This window comes from Equus asinus, chromosome 6 (assembly GCF_041296235.1).
Source record: "Equus asinus isolate D_3611 breed Donkey chromosome 6, EquAss-T2T_v2, whole genome shotgun sequence".
Lineage (NCBI taxonomy): Eukaryota > Metazoa > Chordata > Mammalia > Perissodactyla > Equidae > Equus > Equus asinus.
In genome coordinates, this window is record NC_091795.1 from 44,284,668 (window position 1) to 44,309,884 (window position 25,217).

The 25,217-nt window shown below is 41.5% G+C and overlaps 1 protein-coding gene across 2 annotated transcripts in view; it reads right to left on the reverse strand.

The window, feature by feature from the left end:
• Nucleotides 1-7,047: 7,047 nt before the first annotated feature.
• The window catches only part of ANTXR1 (ANTXR cell adhesion molecule 1), a 218,814-nt gene continuing 200,644 nt past the window's right edge, over nt 7,048-25,217 (reverse strand). For both annotated transcript variants that reach the window (XM_044772614.2, XM_070512010.1), the window contains exon 18: nt 7,048-11,025. In XM_044772614.2, coding sequence (XP_044628549.1) covers nt 10,765-11,025 — 261 coding nt within the window. In that variant the 3' untranslated portion in view covers nt 7,048-10,764. The remainder of the gene's footprint in view (nt 11,026-25,217) is intronic.

A 25,217-nucleotide genomic window follows, 5' to 3' on the forward strand; every position in this document is an offset into this window, starting at 1 on the left:
GGATTAGCAAGGAAGCTTGCTTGTCAGTGTTGGGTTAAGGGAGAACATTTTCTCTTGAGAATTCTTAACCATAAGCTGGCACTCACTCGAGTTTGTAACCCAAATTTATACTACCTGAATGATTCTATATCTTTAGGTCAGAATTTGTTTTAAAGTAGTTCTGGATTGGTAATGATTCCAGATATTTGGAAAAGCAAACATAAATCCTCTTTGGAGAAATGCGGTCCCAACACAAATCTCAAGTTTTCCATGAATAAAGTTCTGAGGAATGTGGGCTCAGAGTCAAAAGCAAAAAGCATTTAAGAAGACAAGGCACTATGAACAGGAACAACAAACCACAGAATCAGGCCAGAGGTTTTAGATACAGGAATTCTCAAATACAAAACATAAATTAAGCATTTTAAAAATATTTAAAGAAAGAAAAGTGGTGATTAAAAATTTAAGATACAAGTGATTATGAAAGACAAACAAGTGTATTTGAAAAACAACCAGATACAATTTAAGAAAAATTTTGATAAAAAAATGGAAGTAAAAAAACTCAAATGATGGTTTAAAGAGAAGATTAGATGTAGGTGATAAATCTATGAACAGGAAAATGGATCTGAAGACATTATCCAGAATGCATAATAGAGGGAGAAAGAGGTAGAAAATTTCAAAGACAGATTAAAAAACATGGAGGACAATGTGAGAGGGTCTAACGTATGTCCAATTGGAGTTCTCGAAGGAAAGACGAGAGAATGGAGGAGAGGCAATTTTTGAAAAGATAACGACTAAAAAATTTTCTGAATTGATGAAACATACATACACACTTCAGATTCAGGAAGCCCAATGAATTTATAGCAATATAAACAAAATTTTCCATAGACAGATAGTGGTAAAACTGAGGGATATCAAAGACTATGGAGAGCAGCTGATATTCCCAGCAGCTAGGGGGTGGGCATGTCATTTGTCAACCTTGAAGAGGGGCTGTGGGCAGAGTATCATACTATCCACTGCAAATTTTCATAATAGTAAGTAAGAAAATACTAGATAGAAAATTGTATTTATAGTATGATTTCAGTATTTAAAAATAGGCATATATAAAAAGAATGACTGGAAAGAAATAAACTAAAATGTTTAAGGGGTTTTGTTTTGGTGTTGGAATAACAGAAAACTTTCATTCCCCTCCACCAACCTGGATCTTATAAATACCCATAAAAACTTTGGAATGGTTTTTGGAAAAATAAAACTACCCCACTCATTCTTCTCTAAAGCTCTTCAAATCAGTCAGAAAATGAACATCAGTGTCCCTTAATAGGTGAGTGGATAAACAAGCTGTAGTACATCCATCCAATGGAATATTACTCAGCAATAAAAAATGCACAATCAAGCAATGAATAGCCATGGAGGAAACTTAAATGCATATTGCTAAGTGAAAGAAGCCAATATGAGAAGGCTACACACTGTATGATTCCAGCTGTATGGTATTCTGGAAAAGGCAAGACTATGGAGACACTAAAAATATCAGTGGTTTCCAGGGGTTCAGTGGAGGAGAGGGGGAGGGATAAAGAGGTGGAGTGCAGGGGATTTTTAGGGTGGTGGAGCTATTCTGCGTGATACTCTATGATACATGGTGGATACATGTGCATTGGCCAAAATCTATAGAACTGCAACACAAAGAATGAACTCTAATGTAAACTATGGACTCTAGTATTGAGTTATCAATTGTAACAAATAGACCACACTCATACACGATATTAACCAAAGGGCAAACTATGTATAGGGAAGAGGGGATATATGGCAACTCGCTGCACTCTCGGCTCGATTTTTCTCTAAACTTAAAACTATTCTAAAAAAATAAAATCTACTGACAAAAAAATAAAAAGGAGAAAGTGAGCATTAGTTTCTGTAATCTACAAGAGGCAGCAACATTAGCAGTAACTGAGACTGAACTTAGAGGACACACTCAGCAAGACAAGGAGGAGACCTTCTTATCACAGACGGACCAAAGTCCTTTCAGGCAGTTGTAAAATATCAGAACATAAATCTACAAATAAACAGCTGCTTTGTTTCTGGATGCGTTAATAGGTATCACAATAGCTTGCCTCCTGATTCTGGATTCTTGCTGTTTCCTCAATGAGCCATGACACAACTGTTGTCTTGCTCAATGCATTCATAGAATGGCAGGGAATCTGGTCCTGCGACAGGACATTTGATAAACAAACGAGGCACATTGGAGCTGATCCGTCTGGTGACTGCCAGCGCTGGCGCCTTTTATTCCTTCTGGCACCTACCCTACGTTCCTGGCATCTACTCTTATTTTTCTTCCCAGGCCAACTGCAAAAGGGACTTGACCTCAACTGACATAGAATGTGGAAGAATGTGCATGCATTGAAAAGTAATCCAGTCAGCTGACAAAGTTAATGAATTTTCATAGGAATTTATTCAATACCACCCAGGGAGAGTCTACATTTTGAATATTTGCTCAAAGGCAATGGGGAAATGAGAACTTGTCCATTACCTCTCATTCTTGAAAGAAAACACTGTCCCAGATATAGCTTCCATGTCTATCGTTGACTTGCTTAAACATTTGGACATGTTGAGATTCTTCATTTATACGTTTGTTCCCTCAACTAATATTGATTAACTATATTAACTATGTGACAAAGTGCCGCATGCATAGAATTGTTACTGGAGAGGCCACACTACTATATGCTTACTATAGTACCAGAGCATGGGGGCTGAGGACTGTTTTTCTTTTCTATGCTTCTTGCCTTGACTATAGAGAAGACAACTCTTTCCTACCCTTTTTTTGCTGTTCCCTGGAAGTTGAGACCTGCTTGATTGGTGAGATTATAAGAGCCTTCCATTCATAGGACAGTACTACCAATGGGCACAGTCACTATTAATTAGAAGCAAGAAAACTTCTCTTGCATTCTCTTTTCTTTAATCCATCTGGAATCTATTTTTCTAGTGGAGATAGAAATTTCATCTTATTTTTTCCCAATTAGATAGCCCTTTATCAAAGAATTAGTCCTTCGAAATGCCACCATTATCATAAACTAAACTTCCATATAATTTCTATATCTGTTTCTGAAAATTGTTTTGTTGTATTACCATATACTAGTTATACTTGTCGATTTTCTCTTCTAATTAAAATTTAGAATCAGCATTTGAAAGTACTTAAAAATCTTTCTGTGTCTTTTGTTGGCATTGATTTGAATTTGTAGATTATTTATGAGAGAACTGACATCTTTTCCATATTAAGTTTTCCTGTTCAGGAATGTAGTATAGTTCTCCATTTATTAAGGATAGTTCATAAAAGTTTTATAATTGTCTTTCTATACATTTTGCACATTTTTTTGTTAGGTTTATTTCTAATTAATTTACATGTATCATTTTTTTTTCTATTATTAGTGGACAATTTTCTAATTGGTCATGGTCGTTAATGGTGTTGATTATCTACATGGCCAGCTTGCTGGCCTCTTATTAATTCTAATAATTTTTAAGTTGATTCTCATGGAATTTTTAGGTAGTTAATTATATTGTCTGCAAATAGTGACAATTTTTTCTTCCTGATAGTTATAATTATTTTTAAAAATTTGCTTGTGTTATTGCACTGGCTAGGACCAAAGGTGGACAATAATATTCTGACCAATAATGATCAGAATCCTTTCTTGTTTTTTATTTTAAATGAAATACTCACAATATTTCAACATTAAGTATAATGTTTGTGTAGTTTTTTGGTGGATACCTCTCATCAGGTTAAGGAAGCTTTTTCTTGTTTTTCTAACTTGCTAAATAAATTTAAAAAAATTTAAATCAATTACCAGTTGATATAGCTGACCTAGTGCTGGACAGGATCTCTTCTTTTCATTGATGGTTCAAGATTAAATACAGATAATGATCTTTTAAGAATCTCCTATAAGCAAATATCGAAACATCTATACAAGTGCTGAGCTACACATCAGAACGCTGTGAGACCCAACAGTCGCAGCGGTAACGTGTGGAGTGGCCAGGGACCGCTGGGAGGAAGCGTTTGTTTTGGAAGCTTTGATGGGGCAAATGGAAATGTCTGACAAGGGTCGGACATGGAATCAAATTCTGGAGCTCTGCAGGTCTTATTACTCATAGTAATGATTACATCAGCGGAGGAGATACAAATGTAAATGAGTCTGAAAGTCTGTTCAGCCTTATTGAAACACAGGAAGCAAAATCACCAAAGCTGTACATGTGTTATGCAGACATTGACAACGTGTCTGTGTTAGTACACATGGTGCTCATTACACCCAATTCTGCATGCAATGGAGAAGGCAGTTGAAGCTGTCGCTAGAAAGGAGCATTTGTAACAAATACTTACATGCTTGTTTGAAGCAGGAAAGCAAATTTCTCTTCCTGGAGAGATGACTGGGACCCACATTACTCCCCTTAAGAATGGGTTTATTCATCCAAGGTTTAATGTCCACTATTTTTGCCACCATTTGAGATGAGAGAAATCGAACAGAGTTTGTCTGGACTTTCCTTCGGCTCAACTCCATCAGCTGTCAGTACTGTTTTCAGCGAAGATGTGCCCAACAGTACAGTTATTGCCACGAGAAGTTCAATAATCCCTTGGTTTCTTTGCTACATCCTAGTGACTACATTACCGAACCTGATGTCTTTAGCCAGCGGGACTCTTAGCTGAGCTAAACTCCCAAGCCCTAGCTTCCCTGCACCCTACTTTATTCCTGGTGTTGGGTTGCCAGAAAGTATGCAGCCAGGTTTGCTTTCTCTTCCTTTCTTGTCCTTCTCACCTTCCTGTCTGAGGATCTCCCATTGGCTTCTCTTTAGCCCCTTGGAGCCTACCTTTTGAAACTTCAGGCCACCTCTGCAGAGACAGAGGCTGCTTCCCACTTGGAATCCACTCCAGCTGGGGAGAAGCCCATTCCTGCATTCATCAATTTCAGGTGAATGCAAATGCTTCTGCATCACTTTATCTACGTTTTGCATTCACAAGGAACATTTATCTATTTCCACAAGAGCTTGGAAATGCAGATTGTCATTAATCTCAAGCCAGTTTCTTACAGAATCTATAGGTGTCTTGTAAATGATCTTAAGAGTAAAACTAAGTGAAAAGACATTTGCTCTGATCCTGCAAAGTTGGGATGGGGCTCACAGGGAGGGAATGTCAAAATGCTTGTATTTTTAAAAAATGTATTTTAAGAAAACTAAGAGAGCTGGAAGTCTTCCACGGCTACTCTTGTGGGTGCACATTTTTGAAAAGGGTTAGTGATGGGTGGCTGACAGGTGTCCTGTCTTACGACTTCCCCTTCAGAAGAAAAGGAAATGTTTTCTGGACTCTTAGCACTCCTACCCAACATTTCTTGTACTTTTAAAATGTTTTGTATGAATGCAAACCACTTCGCGACACCAAGGAAAATGTCTTTTATGAGTTGCATCCATTTTAAGGTTTACAAGAAACTCTCAGCTAAAAACACTGGCTAAGGTACTGAATGTGCACAATTAATTGAACATCTTTTACCAGAGTTTTGCTTTGAGCTCTTGTGACTCAGTTGTTAACTACTGCAGTTACTTTATAAGTACACTGAGAAATGATATTTAAAACTAAATAAAGGAGATGTCATATAGTTTTAACTTCAAAAATGAAAATCATCCCAACTTAACTAGAGAGGGATGAATTTATATAACTAAGTGACCATTTGAATGTTGAGTAAAATGGAGAGGAATCAAAGATTACGGCTACTGGAATTATAATTATAATTTGTCTAGGTATGATAACTTCAGGATGGGGGTTCAAGCCAACACAATTGTAACCAGGTTAAAATCCATCTGTTCTGCACATGCCAACTCTGTAGCCTTATACCAAATGTTTGATAACTGTAAGCCACACTGATCTTGTTTACAATGTATTTAGATGGACAAAATGTCACACTGATTGTTCTGTACCTAAATGAGACTCCAGAGAAACACATATTTATCTGAAGACATAAAATTGGATTCAGTGATGAACAGTTGTGGATCCCCCGCTCAAGTGCACAGTCAGCAACTGATCAACAACTGTATTCCTGTCACTAATGGTTCCTTTGTTTATTCAACTTAATTCACTGGAGCACTACTCAGAGTAGTTGAAGTGACTTCAAAGAAATTTGGTTGGTAATGCAAGCAATATGTAGGATTTAAAACTTCTTCATACCATACAGTAAACATTTTTCCCACTTCTAGCACTTTCCTGGTTTTTCTGTACAGTAAATACAGCTGGAATTTATTTTGGTGTAAGGAGTGAGGTAGGGCTCCAACTTTTCTTTTTCCTTCCAAATTGCTAGCTGGTTATCTCAAAACGATTTAATGATTAGGAATGTAATTTAAAAATGTGCATGTGCCCAAAGTGCTATTAAAATTGAATACTAATGAAATCTTGGAAATAAATTGTGGCATGAGTTGTATTTGCAGATGGTTTTATTCCAATTTAGAGGAATTAAGGCTTCATGAGGACTTGTAAAGAAACAAATTCAGGAACTAGTAAGAGACTTCTACCTAGAAAAATGTAAGTGGAGGAGCTGAATTGAAGCTGTTGAGAATAAAGTGGTTTGCATCAGAAATAATAAAAATCTCCTGAGGTGTATATTGATAGAAGGGTATTGTATTTATTACAGCACTATCCATAACACTGACTCGTTTCTTGAGCAGCTGCAAACCCCTGGACAACTCGATCTGTGAGTCAATCAACCACAGCCACGTTTGTTACAGGCAGCCAGAAACAATCCGAACTGATACAGTCCATTTTTTCTGTGTACTTCTCTGTCTCCACTTTCCATTCTGTTTTTTCATCTGGTATGGATTTACTAAATTTTAAAACTGTTACTGGAAATAAAGAATATTTTGAATGTTGAACAGCTAAAGGAGAAATGAGAGCAATCAAGACAGTAAAGAGTTTAGCGAAGGGCATGAAATAATCTGAGAAATAGAATTTAATTTGCAGAAGGATAGCCATTTTATTATGATCAGGATGTTAAGCACTTGAACAATCTACACTTTATTTTTATAACAGAGAGACAACTAGTAAAAGACTTGATTTTAGGAATTTATTATTTTTTTAAAAAAAGCAACTTCCAGGGTTTGCCATTGTATACATTTAGCCCAGTCTCTTATAGCATGGGACAGCGATAACTGATGTTTTTATAACAATGACTCAGAGGCACTGAAGATCCATAGTTGTCTTCTGAATTATCACAGAAAGAAGAAAGAATTAGAAGAAAAATTTAATGTTAAGTGTATTTAAAAAATCATATTCTAATTCTTTTAAACTGGTTATCCAAGTATGATAATATAGTAGAGCTCAGATAACTAGAAAAGGCAATTGACTAGAACACCCCACTCCCATCTGGTGTGCATTAACAGGCTTCTTACTGCATGTATCTTTATATGGTTTGCAAACGAATTCAACCCATTTTACACAGCATTAATTGGTTTTATTGAGTTGGCACTGGGCTGAAACTATTGCTCATTATCTCATAATTATTATCTTTTTTCCTAGTTCTTTAATGGATTTCCCTCATCTGACACAGTGTTTGGACTTTAGCGTATGTGAGAATTCGAGATCATCTCTGCCCATCCTAGTGATATTTACGGTGAGGTTACACGTGACCAGATATCCAAGACTATTAATTAATTTGTCCGCCAGCTCTGTCCTTGACCTTGGTAAAAGAGAGACCTTTTGTCTCACTGGAGTATGTGCCAAGCTCCAGGCCAGAAACTTTGTGAGCTGGTCGTCAACAGAGGGGACCACTCAAAGTTCTTATTAATGCTGTGCAAACAAGGGTCTCGTCATTTCAGTAACTATTTGTACATTTATAAAAGCAATACAGTCATGGGAAAAAACCAACAAGCACAGCTTGGTAGAATAACCTGCCATGAAATATCATTGGCTTTATAATAATTTACTACAACTGTTCTTTTTATTCACACTGGATAGGAAATGCTTCCATCTAACACATGGAATACGAATATATACAACGAAAAGTTTGGCTTTTATTAAAAAAAAACCTCATGAGGATAATAACATGGGGGTTGAAAAAATAATTTTGTGCAGTTTCCTGATCACAATCATATGTCTGCTGCCTTTCACAGGGAATGATACAAGTACTGATAGATTTTATTAACCAGTCAAAGAATTTTCCTGCCTGTTACAGCCTACTACTAAAATACTGCCTTGTTCATACAGTATACAAGTTTTTCCCTCTCAACTGTAATTCTAAATGACTAGGGATGACATGATGAGTCAGTTTTAAGGACAAACCCTGCTAATCCTTTTCAAAATCATCATATATTTGCAGTTCCCTATTTCATCAAAAAGTTCACCAAAACATCATCTTGGAAACTGCACGGGGCTTCTGATTGATGTGCTGTTGAGATCCTGAATGTTGCATTCTCATCTGATGCCCGCCATCTTGTTGCACAACAATGTCACTCAGCATCTTGGCTTGAACTTTCTCATGGCCACAGTGAGTCATGCGGCAGTGGTGTGGGGTGGACTGTTTTGTACTGCCAGCAGTCAAAACAGTTGCCAGGGGCTCAACGTCTCTACGCTGTGAGCCTGGGGAGCCCATTCTCCTATAGAATGGTTTTCTGGAGTCCAGAAATGTCACTGCAGGTGGCTGAGACATTCTGGCCCCTGCTTCATGAGGGAACTACTCTAAAGAAGAAGCCTAGTGTTCTAGAAATAGACAATATGGGCCAGGTTCAGGGGTGGGGGAGGGAGTTGCCTTCATAAGTCCTGGAAACCATCTCTGATTTTAGCTCGATGAGAAGGCTGGGAGATTCTCTGGAAGTGGCAGGCTGGCAGAAGAGCTGGGTCTAAGGTACGCTTGGAGAAGTGTCAGTTTGCCATTGGCATTGCAGAGTTAGTGCCTGTGGTCCCCCCACTAAGGCACTCTGCCTAGATCTATTTTCCCCTGACTGTACCTTTTATGCCCAAGGATTTCCCCATGCCCCCATGCAATCCTAGTTTGTTTTTGCTTTCTCAAATAGGGATAGCATAAAGGGTTCATCCCTCTTTCAATTCTGACTGATGAGTGGTAGCTCTTTGGAATTGTAGTTTGAGAACTGTGAAGAAATCATTGGGCTTCACGGGAAATAGTACTGTGATTAATTAGCAATGTCTGCCATGGCTAAAAGAATTGGTGTTTATAGAATGCATGCCAGGTCATTATGTCTGTGTTCTAAGTAAGGTGAAAGAATGAGGCTGGCTTGATGGATTCTTGAAGGATCTTTGGAGACCACAGTCCAAAGCACTAAGTTTATATTTATTTTCTATTCTGCTTTGTTCCAGAAAGGATTTAAGGGGTTTGGGAGATGAATTTTAAGACCTGTGGAAAGCTGGAGGGGGAGATAATTTTGAACAGGCTGGTGCAGGAGGCCCTCAACGATGGCCTCTGTTTTACCCTCTGGGTGATGAAGCACAATGTTTAGAAAGTGATTATGGGGCTTACTGATGACAACAGATTCAGAAAGACTTGGAGGAATGGAGTGGGTCCCAGGCATGTTGGGAATTTTAGGCAGAGCATTTCTGGTGTATTTCCCCTCGGTTGAGAGCTGATGATATTTGTATGTTGAAAAGCCAGGGAGAAATATATTTGTATCCACACACACATGCCTTTTTTGAGGGTTAATCAAAGAACCTGGGGATAGTTTCCTTATTACGTCAGGACCATTGTCTCTCAGCTCTCCCTAGAAGTCTCTGGTGCACGACTTTACCAAAAAATAAAAACAAAATCAGTGAAATTGTATGGTAGGTGCTATTGATGCCGTTTTGGGAAGATCAACTCACGTCTCTGGAAGATGGGATCAATCACTTCTTCATATCTCAAGTGATTTAAACCGGAGCCAAATCTTGATTTTGAACACAAATCATTAACAGGTTGCTCTTCAACAATGCCATTGTCCGTTGATTTAGGGGACCATGTCAGGCCAAAGCCAGCCACCTCTAGCTGCTGATGGCCTTTGGGTTTTAGAAACTGTCTGATGCTCCCATCAGTATGCCCCGTCAATGCACACACCTGATTTCACTTACACAGCAACATGGCAACATACCTTTTTCCATCAGTAAACATCTGCTCTCTTCCTCACTTGGAAACTGGGAGAATTGGGAAGAAAATAAAGCACATGTTTTTACTCCTCTGCAAATCTCAGGAGAACATGCTTTTGGATACCTGTCTGATGCTGCGTTTATTGCCACAACGGGAACCTCAAGCTTTTCCCAAAGTTGTAGGCAAAGGATTTCCACCTTCCTGGGTGGCACATAGGGGTAAGGATTCCTTGATTTCTAGGCTGAAGGTGCAGGGTCAAGTGATGGGGGTGGAGTGGAGGAGGGAAGGCAGCATTTAGAAACCCAGCAATGTTATTTCTTATCCATCCGACTCCGCTTTTCACCCTCAGAGAAATGATTTTCTTATTGGTCTACATGAGACACAGTTCCATTTAGAGCATCTCAGCAGTTTCACTGTCTCTAGAAGCTTCTAGAGGTGATGGCTGGCTGACTATAATTGTGACTGTAGTTGCCTCATTATTTGTTTTCAGGCATTTCAAAATTTCTATTTCTTTCCGCTGATCACAATTGTTGGTGCATTGGCATTACAAACCAATTTTTAAAGTTTGTGAACGTCAGTGGGCTTTACCACCACTCATTTCCAGAGTGGAAGCCTTCTCTAACTGGAAAGACTTGTTCTAACACCACAGAGGAGCCTCCTCCCCAAAGTTTCTGAGAGCCCAGAGCATGAACTTTGGGTTCTAGACAGAAGGCCGAGGAGGAGGTCGGGAGGGGGGTGGCGCCCTGTTGGGAGGTGGAGCCTGAGGAGGAGGGGGAAGGGTGGAAGGTGGGGATGGAATTGGAGGGGTGGGAGCACTGGGGGGTGGGGGAGGGCAGTGGGGAGCAGGGGGTGGGGGAGTGTAGATTGGGGCAGGAGGTGGCGAGCTGGTGTGGTAGGCGTTGTTGAGGGGGTACTTGGCAGGCGGATTGTTCTTGACTCTGGTGAAGTTGACACAGCGCCCCTGGAAGAGAATCAGAGAGAAGAAAACGTGAGCTGATGCTTGTTATGACCTTACAACAGGGCAGAGGTTAAGTGTGGTGAGCAGCCTGAAAGAAATCTGTAGGCAGCAGACAAGATGTTTACGATAATGCTCAAATGACATACAGCAGAACCAGACGACAAATAAGCTCCTTGTTTCCTTGCTCTGGGCTTACTGTGTTGCAAAATTATTTGTTAAAATCCATTTTTCTTGGAGTTTCTCTCTCAAGAAGGAGGAAGAGAAGGGGACTGACCCTAACTAGACACATGGGGTCAAGCTGAGTGTAGAGGTCCTCGAATTTAATCTCCTCAACAACTTGCCAACCAGGTATCATTATCAATTGTTCCACTTCACAGATAAGGACACTGAGGCTCAGAAAGGTTAAGTCACTTTCCCAAGGCCACACACCAGGAAGAAGTGGGGTTGTTAATTCAAATCCCAAATAGACTCCAGAACCTCTATTCTTCCTGCTACACTAGATTGCCTTCTAAGGAGGGGTCCCCAACTTTTATAAACAAAGGTAACATTTCAGTGGATTTCAGTGACACTCCTGGAGGCAGTAGAAGGTTAACAACATGGGCTTCTCCTGTAGTGTCATTCAGGGGTGCTGGATTAATCTGGGATCTGAGTTGTCACAGATGTGGCAAATTGGGGTGATTCTCAGAGGCCCTCATGCATCTGTCTCCTGTAACCTGTAGCTCCCCTCAACCACGGGTGCTGGGTAGTGAATGAAGGAGGCGGCTCTCCCTGCTGATGTGAGCCAGAAGCCAGTGGATACAGCTCCCCGCCCCCTGCCCCGGCCTTCCCCAAGCCTCTGTCATGAACCATTCATCCTGCCCTTGCTCTGGTTGGGGGAGTCCCTCTTCTTCCAGATGCTGCTGCACCTGCCCAGGTTCCCTTAGGGTCTTAAGAAATACAACCCGGGGACATTTTATTGTTAGGCAGGCGTCTGCCCTGAATTCTGCTTTTTTCCCACTCTTCCCAGGGGCCCGAATGGGCAAGGCAGAGCAGACACCTGGAACCCCTACAGCAGCCTCTTGAAGCCATTCCTTAGTAGCCCTCCCTTCCCTGTGGCATCTCCTCTCTGCTCTCCAGAGTCACAGGCCTACCCTCCTTGCCCCCCAACAGATGCCTCTAGTCTTAACAGGCCCTGGGGAGCCTTCCGCCCAGCACTGGGCTCTGCAAGGGACGAGAGCACTGCGGCTCTCCCACTGACAACATTCTCCTTCTGGTGCCTGTACTTCCTCCACTTTTCCCATAAGACCCTCCCTCCTTGCCTGGGTAGGGTACTGGCCACCCTTGGGGGATCCTGGCCTCCCTCCAAACTTCCCATGCCTGTGGGGACATCTTACTGTGTTCTCTATTGTGTCTCCTGGATGCTGACAGAATCCCTCCCCAGGGAGGCTGAGGGGGGCTGCCCTGTTTCTTTCTCCTTCTGCTCAGTTTAACCTGATTCCCTGCATGCAGTCCTACACTGTGGCTGGGGCTCGGGGGTGGGATTTTTCCTGGCCTCACTCTCCAGGACGGACACCATCCTGTGGTATCCAACCCGAATGGGATATGTTCAGAGACGCCAGTTTCCTTTGTCAGGGCTGAGGGGAGGATGGGCCCCAGGGGGATGAAGAGGGTGAGGCAGTGGAATTTCAGGAACAATTACCTGTAGGACAAGAGGGAAATGCAAGTGTGTGTTCTGAGACTTGGCTCAAGAAGAGAGTCCCAGCAGGGACATGATGCACGTTTGTGGGAGACAGTGGGGGCTGAGGCCAGCTTTCCTCAAACACGTGCACATCCCCATTCGTCTTTCAGGTCGTAAGTCCCGCCCCTTTTCCTCCACATATCTTTCCCTGATGACTCCAGCCTCCACCTGTCTTTTGCTTCCCTCCCTGAGTTCTCTAATTACAGTCTACAGGACGCACTGAAGTCTGCAAACGATCATTGTTTTATCTGTAAATGCCTTGCATCTCTGGCCAGAAAAGAAACTTCTGGAAGGCAATGGCCTTGTTTTGTACTTTGCTGCTCCATAACTGGGAGCCTCACGGGTGCTCTGCATAACAAGAAGACTCTGGTCAAAACTGAGTTGTTTGAAGCCACTTGGGAAACAATAGGGCCTTGGGCAACATTAGTGATGAACTGGAAACTCATTTAGAAGACATCACATTAGGCAGAGAGAAGCTGGACACAGACGGGCCAAGTTTAACTGGACTGCAAGTGTTCTAGTGATTACAATGCCATATTTAAGAGGCCAGCACCCTCTTTTCTCTGATCTTGCATTTCATGAGATCGCACCAGAGCTTAACCTTGTTAGGTTCCGAGTGGGGGTCCTAACTGCAGAAATAAGTTACCGTCTTCCCATTGCATCGCTCAGAACTCCCACATCATGTTCAAGCTTTCACGCATTACGTTGGTTTTGTAACCCAGTACTGTAAATTCCCAGTTGTTCAAACAGCCCTCTTTTATAGCTTTATAAATCTGAGCCGTGGTTACGGCTTATTTATGATTCTGGATAGAACTCTTCCCTCCAAGATGTTAAAGTCCTAATGATTACCATCTGTGATAAATTCCTGTAATGGACAGCTCAGAGTTGGGATTTACTGTGCTCCATATTCTCCCCTTCCTTCCTCGATGTGCTAAGTCAGACCAGGAGACTTGAGAGATTCATTTCCTTTAAAGATGAAGGAAAATTCTGATCTTGGAAAAGGAGCTGCTGGTGACTGGGGTCGAATCCCCATGTAGCTTCAGATTTCCTTTAGGGCTGGCCATCCTGCTACTCTGTTCCTCTCTTCAGGGATCAGTGATGGTGGGCTGGGGCGAGAGAGGAGGTGCATTAATCCAGAGACTAGGAGGTGGGAGTGAGGTGAGGAGAAAGACCTCCCTAGATCAGCCCCTCCAGCTGCCACCATGGCCCCTTGGCCGTAGCAGTGGAAGGACGGGGGTGGGGTGGGGTAGGGGAAAGGCGAGAAGCCCCCCTCCTATAGTCAGTAACACCCTAGGGGTTCCCCCTTGGGTCACCTGCTCCAGAGCACTGGGTTGTGGTTCATTATAGACCCTAGTACATTAGAGCTGCACACCACTGCCCAGAGCTCTCATTAAGCAGCCAGAGAGGAGGGGCAAGCTCATAGCCCCACTGTGTGACACCCATGGTGTGATGTGGGGTGGGGATCATATACCACCTGCCACTCACAGTAATTATGAGGATTAACTTAATCAGTGTTGGCGAAGGCCTTGGAACAGTGCCTGGCACATTGTGTTTGGTAAATGAAGTTGAGTCCAGATGGGGAAACAGATGCTCAGACACAATAATGATCTCGTCTAGGATAAAAGGTGAGTTGGAGGTGGTATCAGGTTTCAGAAGTTAGTGCCTTCTAAGTGAGCTGCAGGCCAGAGCCTCTACACTCCATACCTGGCTGCTACAGTCAAGCTGGTATGCAAGGAAAACATATGTAGCATTGGACATGCAACAAGAGTGGCCCCAGAGCCCGCTCTCTCACACACCCTCTTCTATCCTTCCATTACCACGTAACTCCTGTAACTAATTCTTATAGGACCTCCCACAGTGGGAGCACACACAGTTGACTGACAATGCATTTACACATACTTATCGTCCTGTAAAAAGGTGCAGGCTCGGCATAAAGGAACCCCTGGGGTCAGGTATAGTAAGACACAATTAGGACTTCAGGGAGGGGTGTGGCTACAAATTAAGTTCTTAAAACCTGGAGCCAGAGGAGCCAACATAAACACTGTAACACTTAGACCATATAATTGGCCTAAAGATCAGTTTACACTACATCAGTTTTTGCTTGCGAGAGGATAATCGAAAGGCCAGATGTTCTCAGAGTCATATGCCAGCAAATCTGCACCAGTGTTTGGTGAAAAGGTTGCTAGGACGATTGGAGCTCTCGGTCCATACACTGGTCTTTGTAACCAGTTTAATTCTTTGCAGTATTGTTTTTGGGTGGTTTGACTCAGACTCAAGATTTAGCTTTGACCTCAGTTTACCTCTGCTTGCTCATTTACACAGTACGAGTGCCAATTATTTTCACACATTAGCAACAAAATTCTCTGGTTAAATTCTAAGAAGAAAATGCAACGGTATCTCCTGCTACGTGGTGGCTTAGCAGGATGCTAGGTGGCATTCCTCCCGGGCTGGAAAATGCCACTTTGATTCGGCTGAATTTAACGGTGTTGGGAGGATTATTAGAAATGTCCAGGCATATTACCTTCTTTATTTATTATCAAATCCTATGAACTAAGTCCCAGTATCTTCACTGTACAGAAAGGAGACTGTGGGCGCAGACCTATTTAAACAATGTGTCCAGGACTATACACTCAGTAAATGGTAGAAGTGGGATTAAAACCTAACTCTGCTTGCCTTAGGCACTCCTCTCCTTTTTACCGTATGATCCTGAATATGGACTAAAACTGCAAAAGTGTCTTGAAGCACTTGTAGATGATATTATCACACAGTGCAGCACTTGGCCACAATCCATCAGCTCTTGACACAGCTGTCGAGAGATCTTTCCAGAACATAAGCCTGATCAATTCACTCCCTAGCTCAATATCCTTGATTGGCTCTCCATCATCTTTAGAATAAAATCTAAATGCCTCTGATGGCATATGCAGCCCTTTGTGACCCAGTCCTTGCTTACATCTTTCAATTAACTTACTATTCTTTTATTGCAAGATGTCCAGCCTGGTCCATCCAAAGCCGTCCACAAATATTTGTTCAATGAAAGAATGTACTAAGCCACTTGGTACTCTTCTTAGTATAAACACTGTTCCCCAACTGGTGGGTGAGCATCTCTGATGCAGCATCTGGGTCTTCTCCTCTTGAGTTCTTCTTAGCAGCGCTTGGTTCGAGTTTAAGTTGGCACTCAATGAATACCGTTCATATCCCCAAGGGTCTCTGACGTGCAGCAAGCCTTTTTAGAGAGCTCAGATTTTCTCTGCAAGTTTAGGTTCTCAGAGGAGCAAAGGTCCATGAACTCATGGCTGTGAATTTAGGTCTCCTTAGTCACCTCCTCATGGTCCCTTTGGACATCTCCTAAGCTCTTAGGGAGGTGTGGCAAGAATCCTGTGTGTCCCTTTGATTTCCACACTTGAAATGTTAACATGCTACCTTTGAAAACATCCATGGGTAGTCAGGATGAAAGATCTTGTTGACTAGGTTCTGGCTTCTTCCCAACTTTGAACCGCAGACACAAATGCTCCGAGGACACAGACAGGAAACTGGAGGTGTGGGGCTGTGGTCTGCCCTGCAGGTCGGGGCTGGGGGCAGAGTCCTACCTCCAGTTCTGCCACTAACGCACTCACTGTGAAACCCTGAGTAAGCCACTTTCTCTCTCTGGGCCTCAGCCTCTTCATCTGTAAAATCCAGTCGTTGTGCTAGCGAGATGACGTCCAAGGGCCTTTCAGTCCTAATATTCTATGATGCCATGCAAATTCGAGTTGCTTTGGAACTCTTTACTTGGGTACTTTAATCTGAATTATTTTGGGGTGGCCAGTTTACATGTCATTTTATACTACTTAGTTTGACTAACTCTTTGTATTATATATTTTCCAGTTGGTCATTAGATTTATCAAATATTAATAAATTGGAAATTCAAAACTGGATTCTCTATCTTCTGTTCTTTTGTTACTGTGGTGAGGATTCAAGCTTGCCTGTGAGTTCTGAATTTGAGTTTGTGGAATGACAGGGGAGATGTGAGAGGAGCTTTGGGCTGATTGTGTGCAGAAGACTTGCCAGTGGTGAGCTCATACGTGCTGAGTGTTATAAAACATCTGTTTGGGTACCAGGCATGCTCAGTGGAGAGGGAGCTGGCCTTCGGAGATGGTTAAAAATATGCCACGGCTCCCACAGATTAAACTAAATAGTTTCCTATGAACAGAGGTCACTTAAGGAAATTGGATTTCACAGGAAGAATACTAAAATAATCAGATGGAAAAAGTATAACATGTATGCCAAGTTTCTTCTGACAAATACCTTTCCTCTCTGGTATAGTTCTCCCATTGATTGTCTTGTTTGGAGGGCTGTAGGTATTTCTCAAATTACAAATGGATTGGGTTTCTGAAGTTTGTTTTAAATCAGTTGTTTAGATCAGGAGCATAATTTCTAACTTGAGTCACTCTTGTAAATGGGGGTTGGTTCTCAGGCTAGACCACAAAAGCTCATTGGCGTATTGAAGGCAACTGACGTCATTCTGCTGAAATTGGTGCTCTAGTGATAAATGAGACACATGAGCAACGAATGGAGGGAGGGCTGGATCGGATGACTTAACAGTGCTTTCTACCCTATGATTCTCTTCATTTGTGAAGTCATCTGTGCATTCAGCCTTTTGACAAATGGTTTTTGCGTGCTGAGTATGTCCTGGATACCTTATAAGGTGCTGCAGACAGTTTTGAGTAAGCAAAAACAGTCCCTGCCCTCATGAAAAATATAGTCCACTGGTGGAGAGAGACAACAGTCAAGTGATCCCACAAACAAATGGACCCAAGCAACCATATTTGTGCTTGTGACACTGGCCTTGGCCATAGTTGAGTGGACCAGCAGTGGACACCTAACTTGAACCAGGCCAATCAGATTCTCTCTTCTGGGAGTCTGGAATTATGGCTGAGTTACAGGCGGTCAGTTAGGGTTGATCCCTTGAATAGTGGAGAGGTAAGTGGGAACTGGGGGTGACCATCTTCTGCCACAGTCAGAGAGAAGCAGAGTCTGAGTCCGTCTCTTAAAGATCCTTCATACCCATTCACTCCTCACCACCCTCTCGGTCGCTCATCTTCTACAACTCGGGTCACTAAGTAAACTGGTCTTCTTGCCTTCAGCCTTTCTCTTTCTAGTGATATTTTGGTTTCCATATAAAATTTATATATATACACACACGAAAATGTGTATGTATATATATATATGCATGTATGTATGCACATGTATATATAGCTTGTTTATATGCCTGTATATATAAAAATTTATATATTTGTACATATAAAAATATGCATATACATACACATAGACACACATTCAACATTGTCTTCCTGCTTAAACTCTTCAATGCCTGCCCGCCTTCTATACGAAAATATCCAATTCCTCTGCATGACTGGCCCCTGCTCCTTTGTATTACTTTCTACCATCCCACTTCCTTCTCTTTCTTTGAACCTACACTTCAGCGTTGGTCTATCATTGAAATGAAGCCACCATACTCTGGCTGTCTGGTAAACAGCATTCACTCGGTTCTATGACAGGGATGCAGAGGCATGGAGACACCTGTCTTGTTTTCTTCCTCATTCCCAAAGCCGGAGCTGGGGGCAAAGAGAAGCGTGTGTTGAGAGTGGTGAGGCCAGAATCCTCCTCGCCTCCCTTTTCTCTGCCTCAAACTTGCCCTGTCTATAAATCTCATATAATAGCTTGTCTTTTATGTGCTGTTCATGGAAAAGGATCCAAAGTCAATTCTTTCAGTTATTTGATTCATTTTGCTGACACACATGCTGGCACGCTCTCTATAATAACTTCTCTGGATGCCAAAACTGAGGGCAAGATGAAAGCGCGAAGGAAATACTTGGTAACAAGAGGAAACTAGAAAAATGAAAGGGTAGAAATAAAAATGGCATATCTTTAGTGGGACACGTGTAAACATAGGGTTTGTTAAGAATTACTACTGAGATAACACTTATTTAACAATAAAATTCCTTTTTTTCATCTGATTACAAAGTTCTGTGTTTTCTTTGTGGAAAATTTGGAAAATGCGTAGAGCAAGAAAGAAGAAGAGAAAAGAATTTTAAATTATAACACTCAGAGACTTAATATTTTGTGCTTATCCTTTCAGATCACGCACACACACTCATAATGATACATTTATTTATAAAAATAGGATCATCCTGTATAAAAGTCTTTTAATAATACACTGTGACCATTTCTTCCCTGCCATTTTCAGTATTATTTTCAGTGGTTGCGTAATCTTCCATCACATGGAAGTACCAAATGCCGTTATTAAGTTCTTTATTGGGCATTAAGAGTCTGTTTAACTTCTAATTATCCTCACATTTCTAAAATAAACTTTTGAAAAGTTCTAGAATCAACAGGCTTTGATTTAGGGTTTTTGCATTCAATTTCATATGTGAGATTGGCCTTTTTTTTTTTTATCGTGCACTATTTTTGTCATCAAGATTACGTTAACTTTCGCAAATGAAATGGGGAAGATTTTCCCCTTTCTACACATTTTATATTTCTGAAATAGCACAGTTTGTTCACTAAAAGCATGAGAAAATTCTCTCAAAATCTTTCTGGACATGCTGTTTTTCTAGAGTGCAATTCTTTGATGACTTTAAAAGTTTTTGCCACACGTTTTGAGCTATTCAGGTTTTGTATCTTTTCTTGAGTCCATTTCCATAATTTATCCTTTCTTAGGAAATCATTCATTTCATCAAGATATATTAAGCATTTGCATAGATTTGTACTTGGTACACAGGAAATTCTTACAATTAAACCTCTTTATTTGTGGTGCTACCTCTTTTGTCATTATTAATATTATACATATTTATATGTTCTGACTTTTTCTTCACTTTCAAAGATTTGTCAATGATATTGATATTTCCAAAGAAATTTTTTAAGACTTCTTTCTTGGTTCACCTGATTTTGCTTTGTTTTCATTAATTTGTTTTTATATTCATAGATTCCTTGTTTCTGTTTTCTCTAGATTTGCTTCATATTCTTTTCTAAGTTTTAACTGAATGCTTAGCTCATTTGTTTTCATTTTCTCTTGCTTAATAATGAAAAAATTTGAGGCTATCATTTTTCTAAATCCTGTAAGTTTTTACAGTCGTGTTCCAGTTATCATTATTTTCTGGAATCCCAGTATTGTAGTTTTGATTTCCTCTTAGACTCAATAGTAATTTATGAGAGTGTTTAAAAAGTTCTAAATGCTTTAAAAAGAATGTTTAATCCCTATATGGTCTGTAAAAATTATACTTTCACTCTTTTTTCAGGTTTTCTTTGTTGCCCAAGGTATCATCAGTTTTTACACATTTTAAAAATAATGTGAATTCTCTATGTGATGCGTACACTGTTAAATAAATATCCATTAATCATTTTTATTAGATTAGTTAAAGCTTCTATATCTTTTATTTATTTTTTCATCCGCTCGATCTGTTGAAGTCTAAGGGTGGGATGGGTTTATTAACTTTTCCCCCTGAATATTTTAAACAATTATATTTGCTCAGATTTTGCTTTTCTGCTTTAGTCATTGGGCCACCCAAGAGGAGCAGGGAGGGGGCCTCACAGAGCAGTCTGGACAGAGAGAATTTCTTCTGTTCCAAAGAATTCTCTCTTCACGTCTGGTGGCAGCTTGTCTGCAAAGATGGCTGCCATCAATTCCTTCCCTCCTGTGTGCATGGTGATGTGGACTCTATTCTTATACTCCCTTGAATCTGGGTTTGCTTGTGATAGTTTTAAATAATGGAATAGGGTGGAAGTGATGTTGTGCTAACTTTGAACCTCACATTAGGAGGCCTGGAAGTTTCTGCTTCCTGTTTTTGGTATCCAAAGCCTCCATGTAAGAAGTCCAGGCTGCTGTAGAGAGCGGCCATATGGAGGAGCACTGAGGACAGACCAGTGAGTGAAGAAGCCCTCTTGGATGTCTAGCCCAATCAATCTTCCGATGACTCCAGCCCTAGCCACTATCCGACTCCAACTTATTCAGAGCTCCCAACTGAGAATTGTACAGCTGAGCCTGGTCAACCCACAGAACCATGAGAGAAAATAGGAAATTGTTGTTTTAAGCCACTATGTTTTGGAGTGGTTTGTTATGGAACAATACTGAAACAAGTAGTAACTAATCTCTTCACCTCATAGGGTCATTCCTGGCTTACGGAGCTGAGTATAGGAGTTGTGGTGGGTTTCCCTTTTTTTTGGACTCTGAACTTGGCACCCTTTCCAAAGGTGTTGGTAAAGAAACAGATCCGTGCTCTACTCGTTGCCTGATTGGCTAGGATGTCACATTGCTAGAACCCAAAGGGAAAGGTAAGGTCACTGGATGAGAGAAAGATACACTCCAAAGGAAATCATGACAGATTTTCCTTCCTGATCTCTTGATATTACCCTGCACTGATCATTATGAAATCTAGGCTGATGTGGCGACAAGGAAAGGCTGAAGTGGGAAAGCATTGGGAAAGATGCTGCAATATTGAAAGGGTTTTGCCTGTTTATACCCTTGTGCAAGCTTACTTGTGTGAGCTAGGTCTGAGACATCTTATCATCTACTCCCATGCTGACAGTGGGTAGCTCAAGCTTAAAGTCTCCCCCGATTCTGCAGTCAAGTGAGACACATATGCTCAAATTGCCATTCTGACCGGAAAGTCCTTAAAAATATTTTAATAAATACTTTGACAAAGAGGAAACACAGTAAGATAGTCTTGCCACCCAAAAGGGGATGGATGAACTCTGTCCTAAGGTTACACGAGAGGCTGCTAAGTGGTCATGTCTAACCTATGTCTAAAGTTACAGTTAATTACTTGTCATACAAATGAATGAATCAGTAAGTCCGAGTAGAGACGGACTCACTTCAGTGGCCCCTGAGGAAGGTCAATATGCCATTGCAGCCAACAAAGACAGAACACACACGGTGACAGCCGGAATTGTTTTACAAATGAAACTTCCCCATCTGATGCTTACATCCCCTCTTTAAGTCTCATCCTTACATAAAACCATGGAATGTTATGTCTGCATGTTATGTCTAATTCTAACTGACAAATCTTAAAAAAAAAAAGAAAGAAAGAAAGAAAAAGAGACAAAATAGGATTGGAGAAAGGAGATCCAGGAAAAGTGATGAGGTGGTCAAAGTGCCATTAGTGAGGACTGGCTCTAAAAAGTCAGACCTTTCAGGGTAGCAAGACAAATATGGATGCAGAGATACCAATGGGCGTACCCTTTAGAAGTGGAATTAGGTGAAAACAACTGTTGGCTCAAGGGAAGCATATGGTGCTGAAGAGTCTGACCCAGTGTAGCACAGCCTGACTGTTGTTTCTGAACTTTGCTTTTCTAAAAGCCAGCCTTTGGGACTGACCATCCTTTCTTCATTGGTGGCGTCAAGTCCAGTGTATGCTTCATGGGTCCTGCTAAGCACTGAAGCAATTACTTCTCCAATTACTTCTGGTTTTCATTGACTTTTGGACGGGTCTCAGTAACAAGGTGGCTTTAATGCACTTTTCTAAGATTTAAGAGAACACCAGGGCATGGTCATGCTGAGTGAGTGAAAGTCCGACCCAGGACAAACTCATTTTATTCAGAATCTTTCTTCTTTTCCTTTCTGTCTCTCTTGGTTAACAATCCTGATAATATTTTCCTGTCCTTGTCCATGTCCCCAGTTAAATGACTCTGACTACTTAGAACTATCATTAATATAATCATTCTATTTATTATTTTATTTATGTTGAGGTATTTGCCTTAAAAAATTGGTGCCAGAAGATAAACTGACAGATTGTTTGGCCAAGAGCATTATTTAGCTTGGATGTGAAAAGGTAAAATTATGAAATTACTTATTCCTCTAGTGCGTAGCTCAGTCTCATCCTGCTCCAGACATACGAGCTCATGGATGAAGGTTTGTTTTCTTCCTGGGTACACTGGGAGGAATGCCATCTTTAGGATGAGTTCTTTCCTTATGCCTGTATCTGTCCACGTGCTTTCCCCAAAGTGGAGGGAATATTAATCTAAAAATTAAAATTTGCTTTTGTGATTACTATATTGTTGCCAGTGAGTGGCTCCTTAAATGGGTATGTGTCTTTCAGGTTCTCGGCACCTCACCACGCACTGTTTTCCTATCCCATGACCTTGTCACAATGGCTAAGGTCCCTACTTGAGGGATGAGTTGCTTGTTATGAGGTGGAAAGCTTCATGCTAATCCCATCTACCATTCGCCAAGTGCTTACACTGTGCCAGGCTTGGTACTAGTTGTTTTATATACATCATCTCATTTTGTCCTTCTCATAGCCCTGTTGATTAGTATTATTACTCTGATTCAAAAATTTAGAAATGGGCTCAAAAAGGCTAAGTAATTTTCCCAGGGTCTCTCTGCAAGTAAATCATGGAGCAGAGATTTAAATCCAGGTCTGTTTAACTCTAAACTCTTTCTTTTGAGCAAAATCTGCTTTTAGATCGGAATGAATGAATCAAGAAGTATGGCTGCTTAATAGAGCTGGCCACCAGTAATGTTATAGAGTTGACAATTTGCTTTGGGCCCCAAGACTTCCCCGCTCCCACAGTTCTCTTCCACCTTTCCATGTCTCTAGTTTTTCCTTCCTCAAGATGTCAGTGCCTTCCCGCTGCCTTTCCTGGAGAAGGGCCCCATATAGCCCTAATCTTCCTTCCAATGAAAACTTGCTTGTCCTGTGCATCTCTCCCTTTCAATCCTTCTCTGTGTTTTCTATGTGACAAATCTATAATCTAACCCATGAGCTGGGTCCACTATGAAAGTTTATTCCTTAATAGGCACTTTCTTTCCATGGACACAAATATATACTGTAACAGAGATGGCTCCCATATCCATGTTCACTTTCTTCCTTCAGTATTAGAACCCCTGGTTTCAGGGGGCACATCACCATCTAGTAATGACTACATTTCCCAGCTTCCCTTGCATAAATTGCTTCAAGAGGCAGAAAATGATGCTGAAAGGCCTGCCTAGTGTGGTGCAGGGATCTGCAGATGGGTGTGGCTTCCTTTGCACAGAGGTGTGGCCGTGTAACCTATATTCTGACCAGTTGGAGGTGAGCAGAAGTGATGTGTACAAATTCTAGATGGTGCCTTGAAAGGAAGGGGCACACCCTCCGCTTTTCCTTTCTTGGACTATCCAGATGAGAGCCACATGCTAGGGAGGGTGGAGAAAGAGGACAGAAGGAGCCTGGGTCCAGACAGCATGGAGCCACCGTATCGACCCTGGATGGCTTATGCCCAGAGGGTTACATGTGAGAAAAAAAGTTTTATCCTATTTAAGCTCGTATTGTTTTGGAATTTTGCCTAAATAATGTGACTCCTAGAGAGAACCTCCTGAAGACAGTGTTTTGCTGTAGAGGAGTTGCCCCAATAGTGGGCATTTGGGGTGCTGTGGCAGGCTGTCGTGGTCTTCTGGGAGCAGGCTGGGCTTTGGGATGCCACTTAAATTATGACCATGTAGTTGGCTGCCCACTCCAAATTGACACAGCTGATCCCTGTTCAGCTGGCTCCGGAGCCCTCCTAAATTTTCCTGGACTCGTCTGCTTCTCAGGTAAGGGCTGCTATGATCCTGCCAGAGTGCCTTTCACATGGAAACCAAGAAGGACAGTAGTCAAGCCCTGAAAGATCATGGCCGATGTTTGTGATCCGCCAGACACAGGAATGGAAAATTTATAGCACTCAAAATCTGGGATTCATTTGGGAGTAAAAAGCATTAATTTAAGTTATCCAACCTCAAAATTGGTTTCAGGCCTCCACTGGGCCCCAATATTCTTCCTAATTACGAGACCACGTAGACTTGGATCTGAAATGAGACCATGACCCAGTATCAAAATGCCTCATGTACATGGTACAGGAAACATCTCACTAATTCAGGCTGCACTGATTGAATATTTGTGATAATTCTCCCCAGGCTGGGCTGAGCATGGTCTGTAGGATCTGGGAAGAAATGGTTTGTTAGACTGATATTTAGTGACAGTGTAGGAGGAATCTTTAAGAGGAAAAAACAAAATACATCTTAAATCCTTTGGAAAGAAGCAGGATATAAAGATATAGCAAAGCTTTTGGGGATTTTAGCACCTTAACTGTAAATAAAGGATGTTGCTAATGACCAATGAATTTTATTTGTTCAGTAAAAGTGGACTCAGCAGAGACCTCCACTTGGAAAGACCATGTATGGCATCACGAGCTTCATTACTGTCTATTTAAACAGTCCTTCCTGGTTGCTCAGCCCTTAACAGGACAGCAAAAAGTCACCCCAGGGGCCCGCATGGGCCTCTGACTCTGGAATTGCTCTCGGGCTCCTCCTCCTGGTTATGTTGCTGCTCCTGGCTCTCAGCATTCCTTACTTCCGGAACACTGTTTTGGCCCCCAGGTTCTCCCATTCCTACAGACTGATGAGACCTTTGGAACTAGCTTGACCTTTGTCTCCCTTGGCTTCATGACCTACTCCACGTCTTCCCCAAGTGACCAGCCTTTCACCAGA